Raw genomic sequence first — 20784 nt, forward strand, 5'->3', positions numbered from 1 at the left:
ATATGAAATAATAGTCAAACTGACATGGTAATCCTTGATCTGGTGCGAGTACAAGCAAGTAATTAAAATATGAAGAAAAGGTGTGGAGAGATATGCTGATGTAGACAAGATGGCCTAAATGGCCTCCTTCTGCATGATAAGAATTCTCTCTGTGATTCCATAAAAGCTAAAAGGGTAAAGTTGCAGATGTAGGAGTAAGCAAAGAGAGACAGAAGAACACAATTCACATGAGGAGAAACTAGCATATCTCTTGGTGTCGATGTTCTGTTTGCAATAATGGAAAACAGAACTGCAAAAACTCCTAGATAAACGTTGGGACGAGCAAAAGAAAGGGGCCGAACGCTCATTAGTAAAACAAAAAGAAGTTGCTGGAAAAGCTCAGCAGACCTCGCAGCATCTGTGAAGAGAAATCAGAGTTAATGTTTCAGGTCCAGTGACCCTTCCTTCGAACTGATGGTAGCTCGGAAAATGTCTGTTGAGATGCAGAAGATTTGATGGGGGTGGGGGGTGGGGTGGGGAAGGGATCAGGAGTAAATGACAGGTGGGGATAGAGCCCAAAGACAGAGAAAACAGTTGGATAGACAAAGGAGTGAATAGCAATCTGGTTGGAAGAGTGAATAGCTGTTAATGGAGACTGTTAGTGGCTAACAATTGGCAGTGTGTAATCGCAGACTATGTGATGACAAGGCCTGGGGTGTGGGGAAGGGGGCTAGGGCATTGAACAGTTTAGGCTCTAAAAATTATTGAACTCGATATTGAGTCTGAGGGCTGCAAGGTCCTCAAGCAGAAAATGAGGTGTTGTTTGTTCAGCGTTGCTGAGCTTCACTGGAATACTGCAGCAAGCCAGAGACAGTGATATTGGCCAGTGAACAGGATGGTGTGTTAAAGTAGCAGGCTACTGGAAGCTCAGGGTCTTTTTTTCCACGCAGAATGAAGTGGTCACCCAGTCTAAGCTTTGTTTCCCCAACGTAGAAGAGAACCACATTGTGGACAGCGGACACAGTCACTAGATTTTGTGAAATGCAGGTGAATTGCTGCTTCACCTAGAAGGTATGTTTGGGCCCTTGGATACTCAGGAAGGAGGAGGAAAGTTGGCAGGTGTTACACCTTCACTGGCTGCAGGGCAAGGTGCCATGGGGCTGTCGGGGGTTGTTGGTACTGAAGGAAGAATGGACCTGGATGTCCCAGAGGGAACGGTCCCTGCAGAAGGTGGACAAGAGAAGGGAGGACAATGTGTGTCCTGTGGTGGCATCTCACTAGAGGTAGCAGAAATAGCAGCTGATGATCTTCTGGATGTGGACAATGGTGGGATGACGGGTAAGGACAAGGGCAACCCACTGCTGTTGCAGGAAGAAAAGGGGTGAGGACAGAAGTACGGAGATGAGTCGGACATTGTTGAGAGCTTGGTCGATAATGGTGCTGGGGAATCCTCAGTTGAGGAAGGTGGACATTTCAGAGGATCCCTTGTCAAAGTTGGCCTCATTGGGACATATGCAACGGAGATGGAGGAACTGGGAGAATGGAACAAAATCTTTACAGGAAACATGGTGAGAAGATGTACAGTCCAGGTAGCTGATAGAGTTGGTGGGTCTATTGGCCAGTCTGTCCCCAGAAATGGAAACAGAAATGTCGAGGAAGGAAAGGGAAGAGTCAGAGATAGACCAGGTAAAAGCGAGGGCAGGGCTGATATTGGAAGCAAAATCAATGAACCTTTCCAATTCTGGATGAGAGAGGAAAGCAGCACCAATGATATCATCAATATATCAGAGAAACAGTTGTGGATGTGGGCTAGCATAGGACTGGAACAAGAAATGTTCCACGTACCCCACAAAGAAACTGGCACAACTGGGGCCCATGTGGGTACCCATGGCCAACCATCTGACCTGAAGAAAATGAGAAAAGTTAAAAGATAAGTTGTTCAGGGTGAGAACAAGCTTACCCAAGCGGAGTAGGGTGGTGGCGGGAGGGGACAGTTCAAAACTTTGCTCCAGGATAAAGCAGAGAGCCCTGAGACTATCCTGGTGGGAGATGGATGTGCAAAGAGATTGTGCATCCACGGTAAGGAGGAGGTGGCTGGTGTCTGCAAACTGGAAAATCTGAAACTGGCATAAAATGTTAGAGGAATTGCAGATGTAAGTGTGCAAGGAATGGACCTGGGGAGAAAAGACAGGAAGAGATAGGAAGAGATGAGTTCCGTTGGGCAAGAGCAGGCAGAAACAATGGATCTGCCAGGGCAATCCTGTTTGTGGGTTTTCAGAAGGAGGGAGAAGCGAGTTGTGCAGGGCTGGGAGTCTTGGACCCTATATGTTCATAAGTGCTGTAGATAGCTCAAGCATGCAAAAGAACTGAGAGTGCATGAGAGGAACAGGTTACGGTGAGCGCAACTGGAGGACTGAATTGAATGTACTGGAAAGGCAGGTTGCCCATGGTATCACAGTCATCTGAGTGAAACATGGACAGTCGTGGGTTTCCTCCGGGTGCTCCGGTTTCCTCCTACAGTCCAAAGATGTGTAGGCTAGGTGGATTGGCCATGCTAAGTTGCCCATAGTGTTCAGGGGTGAGTGGGTTATAAGAGAATGAGTCTGGGTAGGATGCTTCAAAGGGCAGTGTGGACTTGTTGGGCCGAAGGGCCTGTTTCCACACTGTAGGGAATCTAATCTAATCTAATCTAATCTAATCTACTGTTGCTGGTGCTTCTTGAGTAGGTTAAGAAATAGCTTCATCAAATTGATTATTTAAAGTGAATTCTACACCTTTTTATTGGCTTGTTAGTTCATGGTTAACACAAATTAATATCAATGTAATTAAAATAACAGTTATAGAAGTGAAACTTCATCCGTAATCTCTTAATTTAAGCCCTGCTCAGACTAAAATCAGAAATTATGCTTGATTTACAATGCCCAGAACTCATGAATAAAGGCTATCCCCCTTGATAGCAAAGCCTAGTGATGACCATGACCAGTTTCCTGGATTTATGTCCGTACTAAACGGCATAGCAAGACAGCAGTAATATGAGACTAGCATCTGGCTGATGCTAGGCCAAGCAGCATCTCAGGAGCACAAAAGCTGACGTTTCGGGCCTAGATCCTTCATCAGAGAGGCTCTGATGAAGGGTCTAGGCCCGAAACGTCAGCTTTTGTGCTCCTGAGATGCTGCTTGGCCTGCTGTGTTCATCCAGCCTCACATTTTATTATCTTGATGCAGCCTGGCCCAGTCCAAACAAAGAACTGCAGATGCTAAAGATATGAAACAAAACCAAATTATTGGTGAAACTCAGCAAGTATGGCAGCGTCTCTGGGAAGAAATAAACATTTGAAGTCTCTTGAATCATTATAACTGATAGCAGCTGAGAAAATTTGATACTTACACTGAAGGCAAGGATGGTTGTTAGAGATGGAGCCAGCAAGCAAATGGGTGAAGATGGAACAGAGACTGAGAAAGAGGGAGACAGAGAGAGAGAGAGAGAGAGAGAGAGAGAGGAGAGAGAGAGAGAGAGAGAGACAGCGAGCGACACAGAGAGAGACACACAGAGAGAGAGAGAGAAAGAGAGAGAGAGAGAGAGACACAGAGAGAGACACAGAGAGAGAGAGAGAGAGAGAGAGAAATGAAAAGGATAAGTAAATGAGGTGATTACAGGTAGCTGGCCAGGACAGAAGAGAAGCTGAATAAGTGATAATGAGGATAGCAGAGAATGGGTAGTCTGTTCTGAAACCAAACCCTGTAATGTCATAAGCAGCCCAGGAGTGCATGCTAATGGGGAACTGTTCCAAAGCCAACCTATGTCGTTCATAACAGGACTGGGTGTAGAGGTGGGTAAGAAAACGAGAAAGGATGGAATCAGGTTATAAAGTTAGTCAGCGAACTCGATGTTGAGTCCCAGAAGGCTGAGGAAAATGAAATGCTGTTCTTCGAGCTTGAGCTGAAGCTTACTAGAATGCTGCAGTAGGCCTGAAATAGAAATGAGCGTGGGACATGGTGGCAAGTTGAAGCGGCAGGTGACTGGAAGGTCTGGGTCATTTTTATGGCACGAGTGTAGGTGTTCTGCAAAGCAGACACCTAGTCTGCATTTTGTTTCTCCAGTGTAGAGGAGGCCGTACTGTGATCAGTGAATACTGTAGACTAGTTTGAATGAAGTACAGGTGAATCACTGCTTTACCTGGAAGGTATATCAAGGCCCTTGGATAGTCAGGAGGGAGGATGTAAATGGGCAGGAGTTGCACCTTCTGCGATTGCACGGGAAAGTACCATGTAGGTGTTAGGAATGGAAGAGGAAAGAATTAGGATGTCCTGGAAGAAACTGCCCCTGCAGAATGCTAATAAAGGAGGGGATGGGAATGTGTGTCTGGATGTGGCATCCTGTGAGAGGTGATGGAAATGGTGGCTTATAATCCTTTCGATGTGGAGGCTGGTGGTGTGTTAAGTGAGGACTAGGGGACACCATATTATGGTGTTCTATTTGCTTTGAGTTGCCTGACAATATACAGCATTATAAAACAGGAGGAGCCACCTCAGGTGGTGAAACATATGAGTAATTGTTGATTTCATACGAGTGCTCCGCAAAGGCAGAAAACAAAAGCAAAGCATTTCTTAGTCTGAGAAGCATTATAATAGTACCCTAAAGCTATAAAAACATCAGAAGTGCTGAGCAGTTACTCAGAATCTTCATTGAGATACTGATCCTGGAAAAGAAAAATCTCTTTCACATATGGTTTGATTTGAAAAGGAGACTTTTGTTATATTGTATTTTATTTCTTCTAATAAAGGCACAAGTTACAGAGGCAAAGAAGGTAGAAACCTTCTACAAATGACATCTATATCCATGTATTGGAAGTACAGCCCTTGGAATGACTTCAACTGTCCGACAGCGTGCTGTATTGTACAGCATAGCACTGCATATTTGTAATCTGTGAAAATCCTCTGAGCTACCCTCACAGGTTACCCATATATCTGTCAGATGGTCCGGAGGTTGCAAGTAGGTTATGCACCTTGGTGGTTCTCTCAGCATTTCCCTGCTTGGACACCTTGAGCGAATAATTGCCGAGGCCAAGTTGGATAGGCATTGCAAGGTCAGGACTGATCTTTGGACAGTCATTGACAGCTACACACAGGGAGCAACATCTCCTAATTTCAATACAGTCGGGCTTGGAGATAAGGCAAACAGCAACAATTGTAACTACGCTCCCTGCTCATCAAGTGCCAATGAAACGCCATTGAAGCTCTACCAGAAAAGGATGCTCTATAGCAGCAAATTTTTTTGTACTGACCATCTGTGATTCCTTGGTTGTGCTGCAGTGACTATTGTCCGGCTTTTTCAAAGGCTTCCACTCGCCTCCACTGTCAAATGTAATCACTGATCGAATATTGTTATCTACAAATGTGTTGAAAGGGAAGTTGTTAACAGGAGGAGAAACTCCATGACTTTGCTGATGATTACTTGAGAAAAAATGCATTTATGTTATGACAGGAATGTTAAACTAACCACTGCTGAACAACATTTTATAGGGTGCCTGAAACAGGAGTACCGTGCCCTCAAGGTATTTGTGAAAGGACCAGCATCTATTTCTGATGCTAAAGCTGGACTCATAGCTTTTCCAATGTAGAAAGCACCACACACTTGCAAGAGTGACCATACATTCCTATTTACCACAGTCGTTGGCTGTGATACAATGTCACCTTATTCATCAAACACGTCCCTGAATGAAGATCCTAATTATTGAGGGCTGCATTTGTTCACATTAGCTGCTAGTTGACCCTGAACTGTCCTGGGATCAGTCAACAAAATGGGCAGTGAGGCTTTCAGATGTCTTTCTTGTTGCATGATTGTCCAGTTCTCATTGTCTCAGTGTCATCTTTTTGCATCCCCTCTCCTCAGTTGATGAGTTCTTCAGCTTGTGTCCAATGCCTCTCTAATTGGACAATGCAGAGGAGTAGACAGAAGTCACAGTTGCTTTAGTGAGAATCACAGTAAGCAGAAAAAAAGACTGGGAGCTACTTATCGGGGTAGCACCACACTGCAAACTTGCAGTCTGGGATCACTCTTTATCGACAATTACAGGGTCGGAATTGGGGATGAAAAGGTGCTGACAGTAATCATGGAAGGTGTGAGATGTATACCTGGCAGCACTGAAAGGGAAGGGGCTGGAGGTTCTGATGTTTCAACTTCAAAAGAAAGAAGGACTAAAGGTAAAAGTGTGGAAATCAAGATAAGTTAAGATATTATGGGACACAGAATATTGTTTAAGTTCTGAGAGTGCTGGGCATGCATGAGTTTCTGAAATAATGACAAAACTCCAAGAGAAACACAGTCTTAATTGCTGTTTACCTGGTTAACATCTCATAGGCGAACTCCTGTAGAGGTTTGGGCACTAGCGTCTGTAATGTTTTAGTTAAAATATAGCAAACTTTGTTTTAACCAACACCCTTCGTAAACAGGCAAAAATTGTATACCTAAATGGCAAAAAGTTTATTGTATTACCACGATCTACCGCGAAGTTTGAGTAGTCAGTTGAAGATATGAGTGAGAAGGCTCTCTGCTGTTAAGTTTTATTTAAAGTAAAGTTGCATTGTTATTCATGTGATTTATGACATTGATAAAGTATAACAGTGATATATGTACTCCCTGCATTACATTTCTACTTCTAAGCATATGTTTTTACATTGATTATGTGGATCTCTTGATCAACCAGAATATTGGACCAACTGGCACACTCCAGGTCTCATCAGTGCCAGTTAACAAAATGTTTGCAGTATTAATACATTATAAATGAGCTTATACAAAACAAAGATCTGGCCTCCTTCTGCAAGCTGTGCGGATAATCAAGACTTGCATTTATTTGGCTCGTACCTAATTGAGTTTACACTGCAAGTAAACATGGTTGAGTGCAGGTTTTATGCAATTGTGTTCTTCATACCACAGCAGAACTGTAGATTCTTTAAATCCACACTTTGGTATTAAATAAACAGGAAATATAAATTCTGGTCACAATCCTGTTTCAGCATCAGCATGATTCACTACGATGCACATCATGCTCTTTTTTCTAGCCTCTCTCCAAGGACCTCAGCCCTGAGGGAGTGCTACATGGTTTGAAGGCACGGTCATTCAGATAAACATTGAACAGAGCCTCCAAATACCACCTGACTTGTGTATTAAGATCCCGTGTCACTGTTTTGAATAGGAACATAGGAACTGTACCATTACCTGGGCCAACATTTATTTCTCAACCAACATCTCTAAATAGAATCATTACCTGACCATCATCTCTGCTGTTTGTGTGACATTACTGCACACAAATTGGCTGTCACTCTTCTTACTTGCAATAGGAGCAACGTTGTTAAAGTACTTTGTTTTTGTAAAGCACTTCGGGCTGTCCTGAGTTGTGAAATGCGCTACAGAAAAGAAAGTCCATCCTTCCCTTATAAGTCAAATATCCATGAACTTTTAAAAGACTGATTAAGTCAAATCTGATTTACTTATGAATTTCTGATGATGAGATATTTGAGTGATGCATCATAAACACACTTTACAGCTACCTTCAATAATTCTGAAAAAAATATAGGCATAGACACCAGCTTAAAAGTAGCAAGCTTTACTTTAATTGAAAAGACCAGGAAAGCGTGTATTTTTACCTTCATCCAGCACGTTTGTGATGTAGACTCCACGTAGTGATGTTACATTTGTAAAATCAGATGTACTGCTTGTGTCAGAAAACAAGTGACGCTCTAGAGACTTAGAGAATAGAATTCCTCGATCATCAGAAGTGTAGATTGTACCAAACCCAGTATCTAACGAAGAAACATTAAACTTCAAGCAATTGTGTATGAAATCTTCCATTTAAAACATGCCTGCTGAAGGCAGAATATTAGAATGCTTCCTCGTGATGGGACCTTGGTTTCAACTTCCCAGTGAGACATCACTCAAACTCTTGGAAGTACAACAATATCCACATGTAAATTGAGGAAAACTACCCAGGACACAGCAAAACATGGAAGGTTACCCGAGAACTCTTGTGCATGTTTACGGCTTTCAACAAGTGAAGAACAACAGTGATACAAAATTAAAATACTGTGGGTGCTGGATGTCAGATGTTTGCTGAATAAACCACTGGCAGTTTGTAACTGGGGTTGGGTACTGCCATGAGTGGGAGAGGATAAACCACTTAATGACAAATGTAGCTTATTGCCTGATACCATTGCAACTTGTACCTATTGTATAGTTAGACAGCATCAGCAAGACAAAAAGGAGCCAGAGGTGACATGTCTCTCTCAGTCAGAATCTGGAGCTGGACTCCTCAATTCTCTAACCTGACAGACATCATCAAGTTAGATGGAGCTCAATGCAATCTCCAACATTAACCCCTTTGGAACAATTGCCACATACAACACTGGAAAGTTGAAATAATAACCAGCAGGTCATCAATCTCAAACAAGCAGTCTCTCCACAGTTGCTACCCGATTTCCCCAACAGTGACTTTGCTTTGCTATTTGCTTTTAAGCTCTTAATCCTGCTTTTAGTTTCATTTCTTTTTGTCTGGCACCTCTGAAAGAAATCACAGTATCCACTTTCAGGGCAGCCAAATAGCCGCATATTGAACTCCAAATTCATATACCAACGAGCATTGTGGTCAGTTGGTATCAAATCCAAGATAAAGTGATCTTTTGGCAGTTGTTATTCTTTGCTGCCAATGTTGTATTATTACATTATATGGCACCTGAGAACAGTGCAAGTCTTGACTCGTAAATTTAGTTAGCCAAACCCACTCTGATTTCAATATGGAAGGTACCATGCGATAGAACTGCATCTTTCAAAAATCAAAAGGACAGGTGAAAATGGAGTCACTAAAGACCTAATTGTGCCATTCATGACTGTTTTGAGATGGATTGCATTTTTTCCCCTTTGGTTTAGTATTGTGGCTAACCACAGTGACACATCTGAAACAAGTATGAATGCAACCTCTCAATTACAACATTACTTGGGTGTCAGCACAAAAGGTTCAGCGGTTAGACACACACACACACACACACACACACACACACACACACACACACACACACACACACACACACACACAGTTGAACAAGTGTGCAATTTTTTTTAAAAAGTGTGAAATTAAAATGATGTGCTACTCACTGCCTGGTTCATCCACATGCATGAAAATCATTTCACTGTCTGCTGCAAGTATAGAGTAAAACTGGAAAACAGAGCATGCACTTAAGATTACTCATATTACCAATTGCCTTTCTCCACTGATACAAACATTGTATATGCACTTTTGTTGAGTATGGAAAACACAGACTTCAGCTCCTAAATAATTAGGTCACTTGCATTGTTTCCCAATAATCTGCCTCCAAACAAAGAAATTCTCATAAAGAAATATTAAAAATCTGAAATACATTAGAAGCCCATCAACAGGTGGAAAGACAGGTTTGCGTTTAATATACATCCCTTCCATTGATTTGATGCACCTTTGCACCTGATATATGAAGCTCTTTCCCTCTGTCAGAGGGTGACAGAAAATGACTGGAACATAAAGCATTTTGTTTTCCTTCTACAGACTGCCTTGTCCTCATCTACTCCCCTTCATTTTCTTGGGCTATAATACTAGAGTGAATAGAAATAAACTACTTTTGTTAGAAATACAACTGGTGCAAATCAATGTATTCCTGCTGTCGGTCTGGCAGCAGTGGTGAATTAATATTCTGAGTCTAAAGACAACTCTTCAGAGTAGTTATAATGAAGTCACACCAGATTCAAACATTGACATTGTTTTTCTCTCCACAGGTGCTACAAGACTGGCAGAGTCTCTTCAGCACTTTGTTTTTATTTCAGATTTCCAGCAGCTGCAGTTTTTTATTTTTATATAATCCCGTGATTCTGCTTTATTAATCACATATTACACAATCATCTTATACAGGAAACCTCCAAGATTTTTCTGGGTGAAGAAAAAATTTCACAATCCTACCACTCCACATTATACAGCCCTCTTGTAGTCAGACACGTGGAATCCTATCACTTTTGGTTAACCTTGATGTAAAGGTTTAAACACAGCAGTAAGAAAATCAGGGATATAGGAACAGGGTGGAAAGTAGATCAGTCATTATACAGTAGGTCTAACTTGAAGTGCTACACAGTTTATCTCTGCTCTAGGTTCTAATATTCCTAATCATAGTAGTTTGCAATCCTTGTTGGCAGGAATAAACAGGCCCAGGAGATTGAACAGGAAAACAATTCGTTGCAGCCATGTCAGGGCTGTTAACACAATTATAAGAATTATTCAAATGCAATATCTGACCTCTGGTGGAGACAGGCAGTACAAATTGGATATTGCTGGGGAACACTAACAAGTGTAGATAAATACAACTACTTCATGTGTGACACCAGCTGCGTTGACATACTTGAAGCATTGCAGTCAAACAAATGGACAGATTTCAACTGCAGAATTGTTTGCCACCAATACAAAATAAACAACCGGGAATTTATAATTTCATTACTGCCATTCTAAATCCCTTTGAACATAGCAGTAAAAAAAAGTTCACTAATATTGTTACTCAAATATTCAACAGGAATTACTAGAAAAACAAAGTGGGGTGAAAGGACAACTGTATGAATAAACTAAATGGATGAGGAAGATTAGAAGCACATGATGCATAAAACCCAAAGAATTGAGCTAATGAATCTAATTTACAGTCTACCCCACTGAGCCTATGACAGATACTCAAGGGAAGTTCCATCATATATGTTTGTGAGCCTTTCTTTATTGTGTAGTATATCAGCAAGTTCCCCAATGACTGACCTATTTGTGAAGTCTTTTCTCAAACCACTAATTGCTCAGTGAAAAACATTCTGAAATGTTCCCTCCCATTTTTGAAATGATAAAGAATTGAATTTCTGTCGATTGTTTAGGTTCCTGGTTTCAACTATTCAGAGTTGTTCAATACAGTTGGACCCCAGCTGACCTGAACTTGGGGAAAGGAAGGAGCAGCAATATTGATCGCAGGCTCATGAGTGACGCAACAATGGTAGAATAGCTTCCAACAATGCAGAGAATATGGCCCAGATTTTACTGCAGAATATATGAAAGATGCACATGCTGTCATATATATGTATAACTTTAAAATCACATTTTTGGTCTTGTCCCGGTTAGTCCTGAGTATATCTACTTATAAGAATTCAAATAAGGTAAATCATCTGCAACCAGCTCAAAACTGTCCTCATCCCGAAGATATGATTCAACGCTTCCAAACATAAACAAGATTAAGCTTACTGATAAACAGAAGCACCCTTTGGAATACCAGATGTAAAAACAAAGAATGTAATTTTATAGTCCAGAAGGAGACCACTCAGCCCACTGCTTTTGTGTCTGCTGTCGAAAAAAAGCTCTCTTATTGGTCTTATGCTCTAATTCTTACTCTAGACCTTCTTATTGCATCATGGTAAGTGTAGATTTCTACACTTAAAAATAGCAGCTAATAGATTTCCACTCTTAGGCCTAGGAAACCTAGTTAATGATAATATCATTAAAGAACAGAAACAGAATGAGCACTAAAGCAAATTGAATTGTGTTTGGTGAATGGTACAGTACTGAAACACATGATAGATAGAGGAATGAGAGAGTGCAGGGTATGGGATGGCAGATCAAAACCAGCAATTCTCATGTTGCAGTGAATGCCAGTCATGATTTTATGGATCAGATTGTTCAGCAAAATGGAAGGCTGCTGACAGTTGTCAAATTATCTCTTGTAAAAAATAAGTACATTGCATTATCCCATTTTCCTCATTTCCCAAAGTTACTGCTCCATAGTTTACAAAAAGTCAGTAGCTGACTGAAAGGGGCTGAAGATTGTGTTGAATTTACCTGTTCATGGCTAACAGGAGGCAACTGAGCTTTATTCCAAGATTCACCCTGATCAGCAGATACATAAACAGATCTGGGCAGTGTCTGAAAATAAAAAGAAAATCATGTCATTGAGTCTTCAAATGATAAGTATATCTTTAAAACGCAAAGCTATCTACACATCCTCTAGTTACGTACCAAAATATCAAAATGACAAAGCAAAATTAGACAAATCACTTAGTGCACTGGAGTTCAGAGATTGGCATTATTTTATTAAGTTTTGAGCAAACTCTCTCAACGTGAAGTGCAAACAAGGCTAATTACTTTAAGGATGTACAAATAATACTGAATTAATTCCAAACTTTGAGAAGTGATGCTTTGATTGATTTTAGTTTGAGACAATTATATCATATTGTCTATCATATTATCTATTATATGATTCTATGACATAGCTGCAAAGACTTTCGTGTCAGAAACCATGCAAGTGAATATGTTACAAATCTATTGCTTTTCACACAAAAGATATGTAATGTAGAATTTCAAAATGCCAAGTGTTATACTACAATGTGCAAATGCATGTCATAATTAACACAAGGAAACACAACAGTTTGACAAAAACAGGCATTAAGTTGTAAGCAGAAATATTAGCAGAGCTGACCAAAGCTTAGTCAATAAGGGCCATTAAGTTACACATGTGCACTTGCTTTAGCAGCTATATGTTTTATCTGTCCATTAATACTGGGGTTCTATGATACACAAATCAAATTATTCACTGTTATTGAAAAGCAAACTTATTTCAGTTGACTCCAATGAAACTACCAACACTCAATGTGGGATTACACATTGCATGGTACCGTAGAGCACCCTGGTATGGTTTGCCTGCTGCATTTTCTAGCTGTGAAAAGTGTAATGATTCTGCTCTATGCTTTCTTACTGAATAAGCAGTATGAACTTGGAACTCGACACAGGATGCAACAAAAAGAGAAGACCACGTGCTTGATACTGATCTTCCACATCTATTCCAAAGCAGTAATGACTCAAAGGGAAGTATAATACAACTGTGCTGAATCACCTCGCATGCACAGACTTCACCACATTCCATGCAGGCACTAAATGGTGGTTAGCTAACCATACCAGAAGATACTTCATGTAAGTGTATAGCTCTTTCTTCAACAACAACAACAATAAAAGAGAAGTTGCTGGAAAAACTAAGCAGGTCTGGAAGCAGCTATGAAGAAAACGTTTCAGGTCCCATGACCCTTCCTCAGAACTCAGAGCTCTTTGTTCCTGATTTCCAATATCCACAGTTCTTTCGGCTTTTATTCAGGTCTTTCTTCAAGTTTCATGAACTAACACATTATGTATTATGGCCAGATCCCAAATGAGGTTCCTTGGTTTATGACAGTACCACACAGGATAACAATTGAACTCCTGGGTGAAGAGGAGTGAACTGGCTCACCATGGTCATTCACCGGCCCCCTTGTTTGTGTACAACAAGGTCAGTTTTAAAAGGATCCCTTCACATGTAAAGGGACAGCAAGAACTGCAGATGCTTAACTTACATAGCAGGCCAGGCAGCATTAGAGGGTCCCGACCTGAAATGTCAACTTTCTTGTTACTCTGATGCTGCCTGACCTGCTGTGTTCCTCCAGCTCCACACTTTGTTATCCTTCACTTGTAAATACCTTTCTCCCAGATCCAAAACAAACTTGTGTTTTAAAATATGTTAATTTAACCAGATTTTCTTGATGTAGCAAGAGAGTTATATTATTATCGACTAAATTGTGACACAAATGTGCACAAGTTATAAATAAGAAGCCAGTCCAACACAGTGAAGTTTTGTAAAGAATGGTTATGTGGGATCAGTCTTTGAATTGTTTACTAAGCGTGGCTTGTTGAACATTGCGCTTTTGTAGTGGAGGTTACAAATAGTGTTGACAATTGTAGTTGAATGGTCAATTTCAAGATTTCTTGCTCCATAGGTTGATTGAAACTCTTTTGTCCTGATTCATTTTGGTAGCACTTGGAATGAGAAAGTATCTTTTCCCTTTTATGTTACCTCTGATGCAGGTATGATTAAATGGCTGGTCTCAAAGCCATGATCCTCACAGCATACTTGTCTGCACACTAAGATGTCTGAATGAACTGAATGATTTCTTCATAACTTGAATATTAGACAATATACAATATTCCAGTTGTGGACTGATTAAACCAGCATATTATCGCAGAATCTTAACTTACGGAATTGGCAATTACGATAGAAATAAGGCAATTGGCAGCTAAGATAGAAATAATGAAAACAAAGTGCTGGAAATACTTAGTGGGTCTGGCAGCATTTGAGGAGAGGTAAACAGAATTAATGATCCAGATATTCCAATGGCCAGACAATTGCTGTAGCAGCGTAAATTGTAAGTTGTAACTCAGTACCAGACAGACTTCTGGGAAATTAGCTGGGAAGCTGAATTTTCTAATGGGCAATTCCTCCATGTCTGGGTCTCTCTTTAAAAGTCAATTGAAGCTGGAAAATTTGAAGAGTAGCGCATCACTTAAGCCCAGGAAGAACTGCTACTGAACTCTCATACTGAGAGAGGGAGAGCTTGCAACAGTGGTTGACCGGGGTCACTGCAAGGTAATGGGGTGAGAAGAAGGAAGAGCAGCATGGGAAAGCTCAGGAAAAGAATATATGTTGATGAATACCTCTGATTCTGCTTCTCTGCATGTCCTAATTACTTCATGTCCACAAAGGTACTATGTGGCAGAATCATCTAATAAAGGAGGTAGTGCAAATGAAAAAGCGCCTGAAAACCCAAGCTCTGAAAGGCAAAAAGTAACCTTCACAAAAATATGAAGAGAAGTTATCAAGTGAAAACAAAAAGTGGCTTATTACACAAGCGTCTCTCTTACCTGGTTATTGACAACAGAGACAAAGAGGAAACGGCCAGCAAAACCGAATGCGTAAACCTTGGTGAGAAGTGTTCTAGATGTTTTTCCAAAATCTGTCGTCTTCTTCAGGTCCAGTACCCCTCTTTCATTTATATCATCTGCAAAGTAGTATAAGATGTTTAATTATTGGACAACTGAATGGTGTTTGGAAAGCATTTCACGTATATTTGGTTCTGATGTGACACAAGTTTTCTTAGTTAAGATGAATCTATAGGCTTGGCCCCATAAGGAATTGGATGCATAGTGAATGCAGAATACATTGGATTCAAAACTTAATTGTGGTGCTAGTGCCAAGTTGCATTCTTTTATTTTCAGATAGAGACTTCTAACTAATCCTGTCACTGGAATCCCAGCCATGACTCAGAGGAATCACATCAGTTAGCTTAGGTCTAAACATCCTCACAGATGAACATTGTTAACTATAAGATGCATAGGATGACACAAGGTTCCCACACCATCTCCAAAAATACAAATGAACTTTTGCCAATTTCTATCTTTATGGTCTTTACTGAAGGTAAATAACTAACATTATCACTGTAATGAGGAAATTATTCAAAATTGAATCCAGTTTTACAAAATAATTGTGCAAATACAAGTCAGGAATAATTGTTTTCAAGTTGCATATAACATAACTTATGCATGGTCAGAAAACACCTCCTAATCATGTTTTAAATATATCCAACTGCTCGCTTGACCCACTTAGTTCACATAATCCCCTGATTAAGTCTGTTGCCTGCAAGTTCATGTAAGATTGAAATTATGGATTTCACTCATTTAGTTTCTCTGCCAGTGAAAAATCATTTAAGTAAACAAACAATCTCACCTTTGCAGTTACAATGTGCAATCTTCAAAATGTTAGCAATTTTGAGTGCTCAGAATTAATATATCATTCATTACTATTATATCATTAGTCTAATAATACATTAATGATAAAGGGACACCAAATTAAGGCTGAGATGAGTAGAAATTTCTTCTCAAAGAGTTGAGAGCCTTTGGAACTCCTTGTTATAGAGCGCTCGGAGGCAGAATCCTTGTATACATTTAAAACTGAGATAGATAGAGTCTTAACCAGTATAGGAATCAAAGGGTTATGGGGAAAATGCAGGAAAGTAGATACAAGGGATAGCAAATCCATCATGATCTTACTGAATGGCAGCGCAAGTTGGAAGGACTGAATGGCTTCCTCCCATTCTTATTTCTGATTGGTCTTATTCACAACTTATTCTTGTCCATTGTATTATGTTAATGAACACATCACATTTTGTGCAAGAAGAAAGAGCTTTTCAGTTTTAGACTCACGGGCAGTTCTGTTGTCACCACATTCACCTTCTCAAATTGTACAATCAGTAAACTTCTAACCCATATTTTGTTTTTTTTGAATGAGCAAGAAAATACAACACACTGCCAAGTAAACTATTTGTTAATTCTACATTCAGGAAATTAAAGGTAGACTTGGACCAAGCTTCAATAATCTGGGCAGCCTGATGCACTTTGTATGGTTCTGTCTGCCTTAACAGCATGCAAAACAACAATTTTCACTGCATCTTGGTACATATGGCAATAATAAACCTAATCAATTAAATCTGGATTTACAGAGAATGTTAACATACACAGCTAACACAAGCATTTGAAGGAGTAATGCTTTGAAACCTATACTGTCTTCAACAAATTTGAAAATTTGCTATATTTTACTAACAGAATGGATGAAAATACATTTTTGATTTTCTTTCAAACAGGTCAACCCACAATATCTAACCTGCAGAATTTAAAAGATGTGACAAACTCATATATAAACTTCTAGAAAGTAGCAGAAACTAGCAGGAAAATAAACAACCAAAAAATCAAAACATAGAAGATGGGAAAACAAAGTATGGTGCGGGGGTGGAAAGAAGTAATTGGAGATAGAAATTTAGAAAACAAATGTCTTTATTTCAGAGTTAATACATACATATATTTTTCACTTTATATTTTCAAGACAAATGTACGTATATTTATGCAGAAGACCAAAAGAAAAGCATTACATAGAATTTTTCAATTTCACAATGGTTTCAGTGAGTACTGGACTTCAGTGCTATTAGACAATTGTGATTCTAAAGACAAGAAGTTCATTACAATGACACACTTTAATTATCATTGTCTCTCTGCATCACTTTGTCTCAAGGATCTAAAATGAGCTTTGAGATTCAAAAGGATTCTCCACTCTAGATCATTGTTGGAGAGACAAAGATGAATGTCAAACTGAGCAAGAGTTCCAGAGCTATTGTGAAAGACACCTTCATGATTAACATAGGTGCTTGGAGCAGCTCAGAGGCTGGTTTCCGGATTTGCAGCAGTGAGCGTCTTGTTCAATGAGCAAGGCAAATGTGCAAATGCAAATCTGAGTGCTATCATATTGTACACCAACCTGGATATCACCATGTTTCACAAGGTAGCACACAATAACTATCAACAGGCTCTAAAAACAGTGAGCAAACCTTGTCTCAGGTGGTCTCCTCCTAAAGCAGCCCAGACAGGATCAGGCAGGGGACAAATTGTTTGTTTGCTCCTTTTGCATTTTTTTGTCAAATATGAGAAGGCCAGCAATCTTTGTCCATCCCAAACAGGTCATTTCAGGAAGCAGTTAAGAGCTAACTACATTGTTTTGCATCTGATGTCACATGTAGGCCATGTCAGATAAAGACAGCAAATTTTCTTCTGCATAGGAAATTAGTGAACCAAATGAATGTTTTACTTCAATTGATGATAGTTTCATGGTCACTAAGACTAGATTTTATTAAATGAATGCAAATTCCACCAGCTGCCTTGAAGGGCTTTAAGCCCATAGGCTCAGAACATTAGTCTGGGCAACTGGATTTTAGTTCACTGATATTATTATTATGCCACCACCAACAGAGTAGGGCACAATTCCTGGCTTGCCATTGTTGGATTTCATTATAGCATCTAAAATGTCACAGACTTTGCAAATTTCTCTGACACCTGAATTCTTTCAGGGATGAATTCAACAGATAATCAACACAAAGGAAGGAGATCCATCTGTCAGAACACAACTCACAATTTTTCATTAACTCCAACTGAAACACAGCAAATGTAGGAGGACATCTGTAGAAAAGCACCAAATAATTTAATGGAATAGTGTGGGCGGGGGGGGCGGGGGGGGTGCTGAAAATCATTGAATTAATTCCACCACCTCGAGTGTGGTAGAACTCTCATGGCTGACCTCCAATCCCAAACCAGTTAGAATATTTTATGTCAGAGGAGATTCATGCTTGACTGGCACTAGTGTCAATATGGGAACACCGGGCACCAATTCAGGAAAGTAAAAGTGAAGAAAAAGCAGCCATCGTAAGTTGCTCAGAGACCAGCCTACACTGCCCAGGAAATATCCTTTCTTAAGGAGGCTCTTATTGAGGAATGTAGCAAGCCAAGAACCAGGAGGTGGGTCCCCACATACTCCCATAAACTAACTTTACAAGGGATTTTTTTTCCAGCATGCAGATCATTGACCAGAATGGAAGCTAGAACCGAAAGAGTTTCCATCATGATCATTTCCTGCTCCCTCCTCACCTCCCTGTCCTCAGGAGTCATGGGCTATATTTGGGGCATGCAGAACTTGCACCCACCATAAACACCAAAAAGTTCTCTGGGCGAGGTCCCATCCTCCTGGCTCCTCCCTAGGTCTTGGTCTTCATGCACATGGCTCCTTCAGGGTCTGCCTCCTATCTCAGAATGCCAGTAGCCCCAAGATTCTTTGCATTCAGAATGCTTCTCATATGTTTTCACAAATTTGCAAACTAATCTTTACAGACTTGACTTGTGATTGTGTTAACATACTGTCTCAACTGTAAAAGGACAAGAGTTAATAGAAATAAGGTGTACATTTCACACTTACAAGAGAGTTCTAATCATGAAGGATAATGTTGCCTTTATCCAGATTTGCTGATGTTGTGCTCAACGCAACTTTAGTATTTATTTAAATATAAATGCTTCCTGGCTTCTTCACGGTAATGCGCCATCAAGTTTCATCATTAGTGCCCTCTCACTGATAAGTAGAAATGCTTTAAACCTACGTCATGAAGTCTTGGAAGCTGTGTTGACCGCATGCATAATCAATGATCAAGGTTTCATATGCGCACAAGAGAATATACTGTTAAAAAAAAGGCATCTTTATGTTTCGGCTTGAGCAAACAGCTCTGCTTTAGAAACTTATCATTGTTGCACTGGTTTTGCACTTCATTTTTGATCCTTCACCAAAACTGGCAAGAAATGTCATATTCACTGGTGTTGGCCAATTGTCTCATTTCAACTTATCAAAATAGAAAATGTGGATAAAATCATCCTACATTGAATTCAGTGCCACTGAAAGGAGATTTAGATTATTTATCAGAATGTACAGCATTTCCAGCTTTGTGCTAATTGGATCCATTTACCACAGCAAAACCACCTCAAGTGAAAACAAATGCTGGAGATCACAGCTGGTCAGGCAGCATCCATGGGGAGAGACCAAGCTACCACTGAGTCCAGATAACTCTTCATCAGCGTTCTGCCTTTGTTGTTTTCAGTACAGCTTCCAGCATCTGCAATAATTTGCTCCTACAAAACTACCTCAACACCTTTTATTACGAGTTTTGCCTTTCTTGTGCTGACTTTTGCTAAAGTAAAATTCTAAAGGTATTTATAATCATCTACTTGCGACGGTACAAGTGCAATTCAAGACATGATAAAATAAAGGGAGCGAAGTTAATCGAAAAGAGTAATGCAATAAAGGCAAAAGTAAACCAGGAGTCACCATGATCAATTTAATACAGTACTGATTTAGTAAAACAAGCAGATTTGCTTTTGCATATTTTGTGCCAAGACAACTTTCGCCTTGCTTATGTATCAGCAACTATTTGACTGCCAAGGGCATCAGACAAAGATCAATCCTGTTTTCAATGCTTGCCACTCAAAGATGGAATCACAGAAGTGTGGGAAATCTGGCTTAAATTTCCCTTTTTTTGGCCCCAGCCTGTTGAGGGGTGGGGGAGCAGTTAAACTGTGGAACTCAGATTAGATTCCCTACATTGTGGAAACAGGCCCTTCGGCCCAACAAATCCACACCGCCCCTTGAAGCATCCCACCCAAGCCCATCCCCCTATAACCCACACATCCCTGAACACTACGGGCTATTTAGCATGGCCGATCCACCTAGCCTGCACATCTTTGGACTGTGGGAGAAAACCGGAGCATCTGGAGGAAACCCACGCAGACACGGGGAGAATGTGCAAACTCCACACAGATAGTTACCCGAGGCTGGAATTGAACCCTGGTCCCTGGCGCTGTGAGACTGCAGTGCTAACCACTGAGCCACCGTGCCGCCATGGACGAGTTCAAACAGGGTACTAAGAGTAACATTCTATACATATACAGCTATGGTACTGTCAGGCCACTGACAAGGGCTTGATCACAGGTAGCGATGAATATAGCGTCCACCAATTTTCCAAAGAAACCTGGCAGGAATGTACTGAAAGAACAGTAACACATATCCAATCATCGCAGTTACATCTGAACCATCAATACAAATCTTTTTGTGTAGGGATAAAGACAGAAACACAGGGAAAAGGACATTCTCACAGGGAGAGAGAAAGGGACTGTGGGGAAGAGGGGTTGGTGAGAAAGAGAGACAGAGATAGACAAAACATATTTGCAAAGTGAAAAGGAAAAGAGGATGTCTACCCACAAGGAAGCAATCTGAGTCAAGAGAGAGAGAGACATAATCGGTGGGATAAAGAGTGAGAGAATTGAGACAATGACAGAGTTATCAAGTTAAAAACTGACTTGGATTTTAACTTACAAATGCCATCAGGATGTGTTGTGAAGAATATGGTGTTTCCAGGTCCCCTAAGAAACAAATAACACACAATATACAATTACCAGACCAATGTAACACTGCATAATTTCACCATGTGACAGACTGTTCCACTGCAAAGACTATATAAAATATCATGTTATCTCTGCAAGTCTCTGTTTTTAA

The 20784-nt window shown here is 40.3% G+C and overlaps 1 protein-coding gene across 4 annotated transcripts in view; it reads right to left on the reverse strand.

The window, feature by feature from the left end:
- Positions 1–20784, reverse strand: part of LOC125461103 (sortilin-like) — a 100110-nt gene that overhangs the window by 25199 nt on the left and 54127 nt on the right. For all 4 annotated transcript variants that reach the window (XM_059652326.1, XM_059652325.1, XM_059652327.1 and 1 more), the window contains 6 exons: positions 20605–20651; positions 14736–14872; positions 11853–11936; positions 9128–9188; positions 7627–7782; positions 5265–5368 (listed from right to left, as the gene is read on the reverse strand). In XM_059652326.1, coding sequence (XP_059508309.1) covers positions 5265–5368; positions 7627–7782; positions 9128–9188; positions 11853–11936; positions 14736–14872; positions 20605–20651 — 589 coding nt within the window. The remainder of the gene's footprint in view (positions 1–5264; positions 5369–7626; positions 7783–9127; positions 9189–11852; positions 11937–14735; positions 14873–20604; positions 20652–20784) is intronic.

The sequence above is a fragment of the Stegostoma tigrinum genome, chromosome 18 (assembly GCF_030684315.1).
Source record: "Stegostoma tigrinum isolate sSteTig4 chromosome 18, sSteTig4.hap1, whole genome shotgun sequence".
Taxonomy (NCBI): Eukaryota; Metazoa; Chordata; class Chondrichthyes; order Orectolobiformes; family Stegostomatidae; genus Stegostoma; species Stegostoma tigrinum.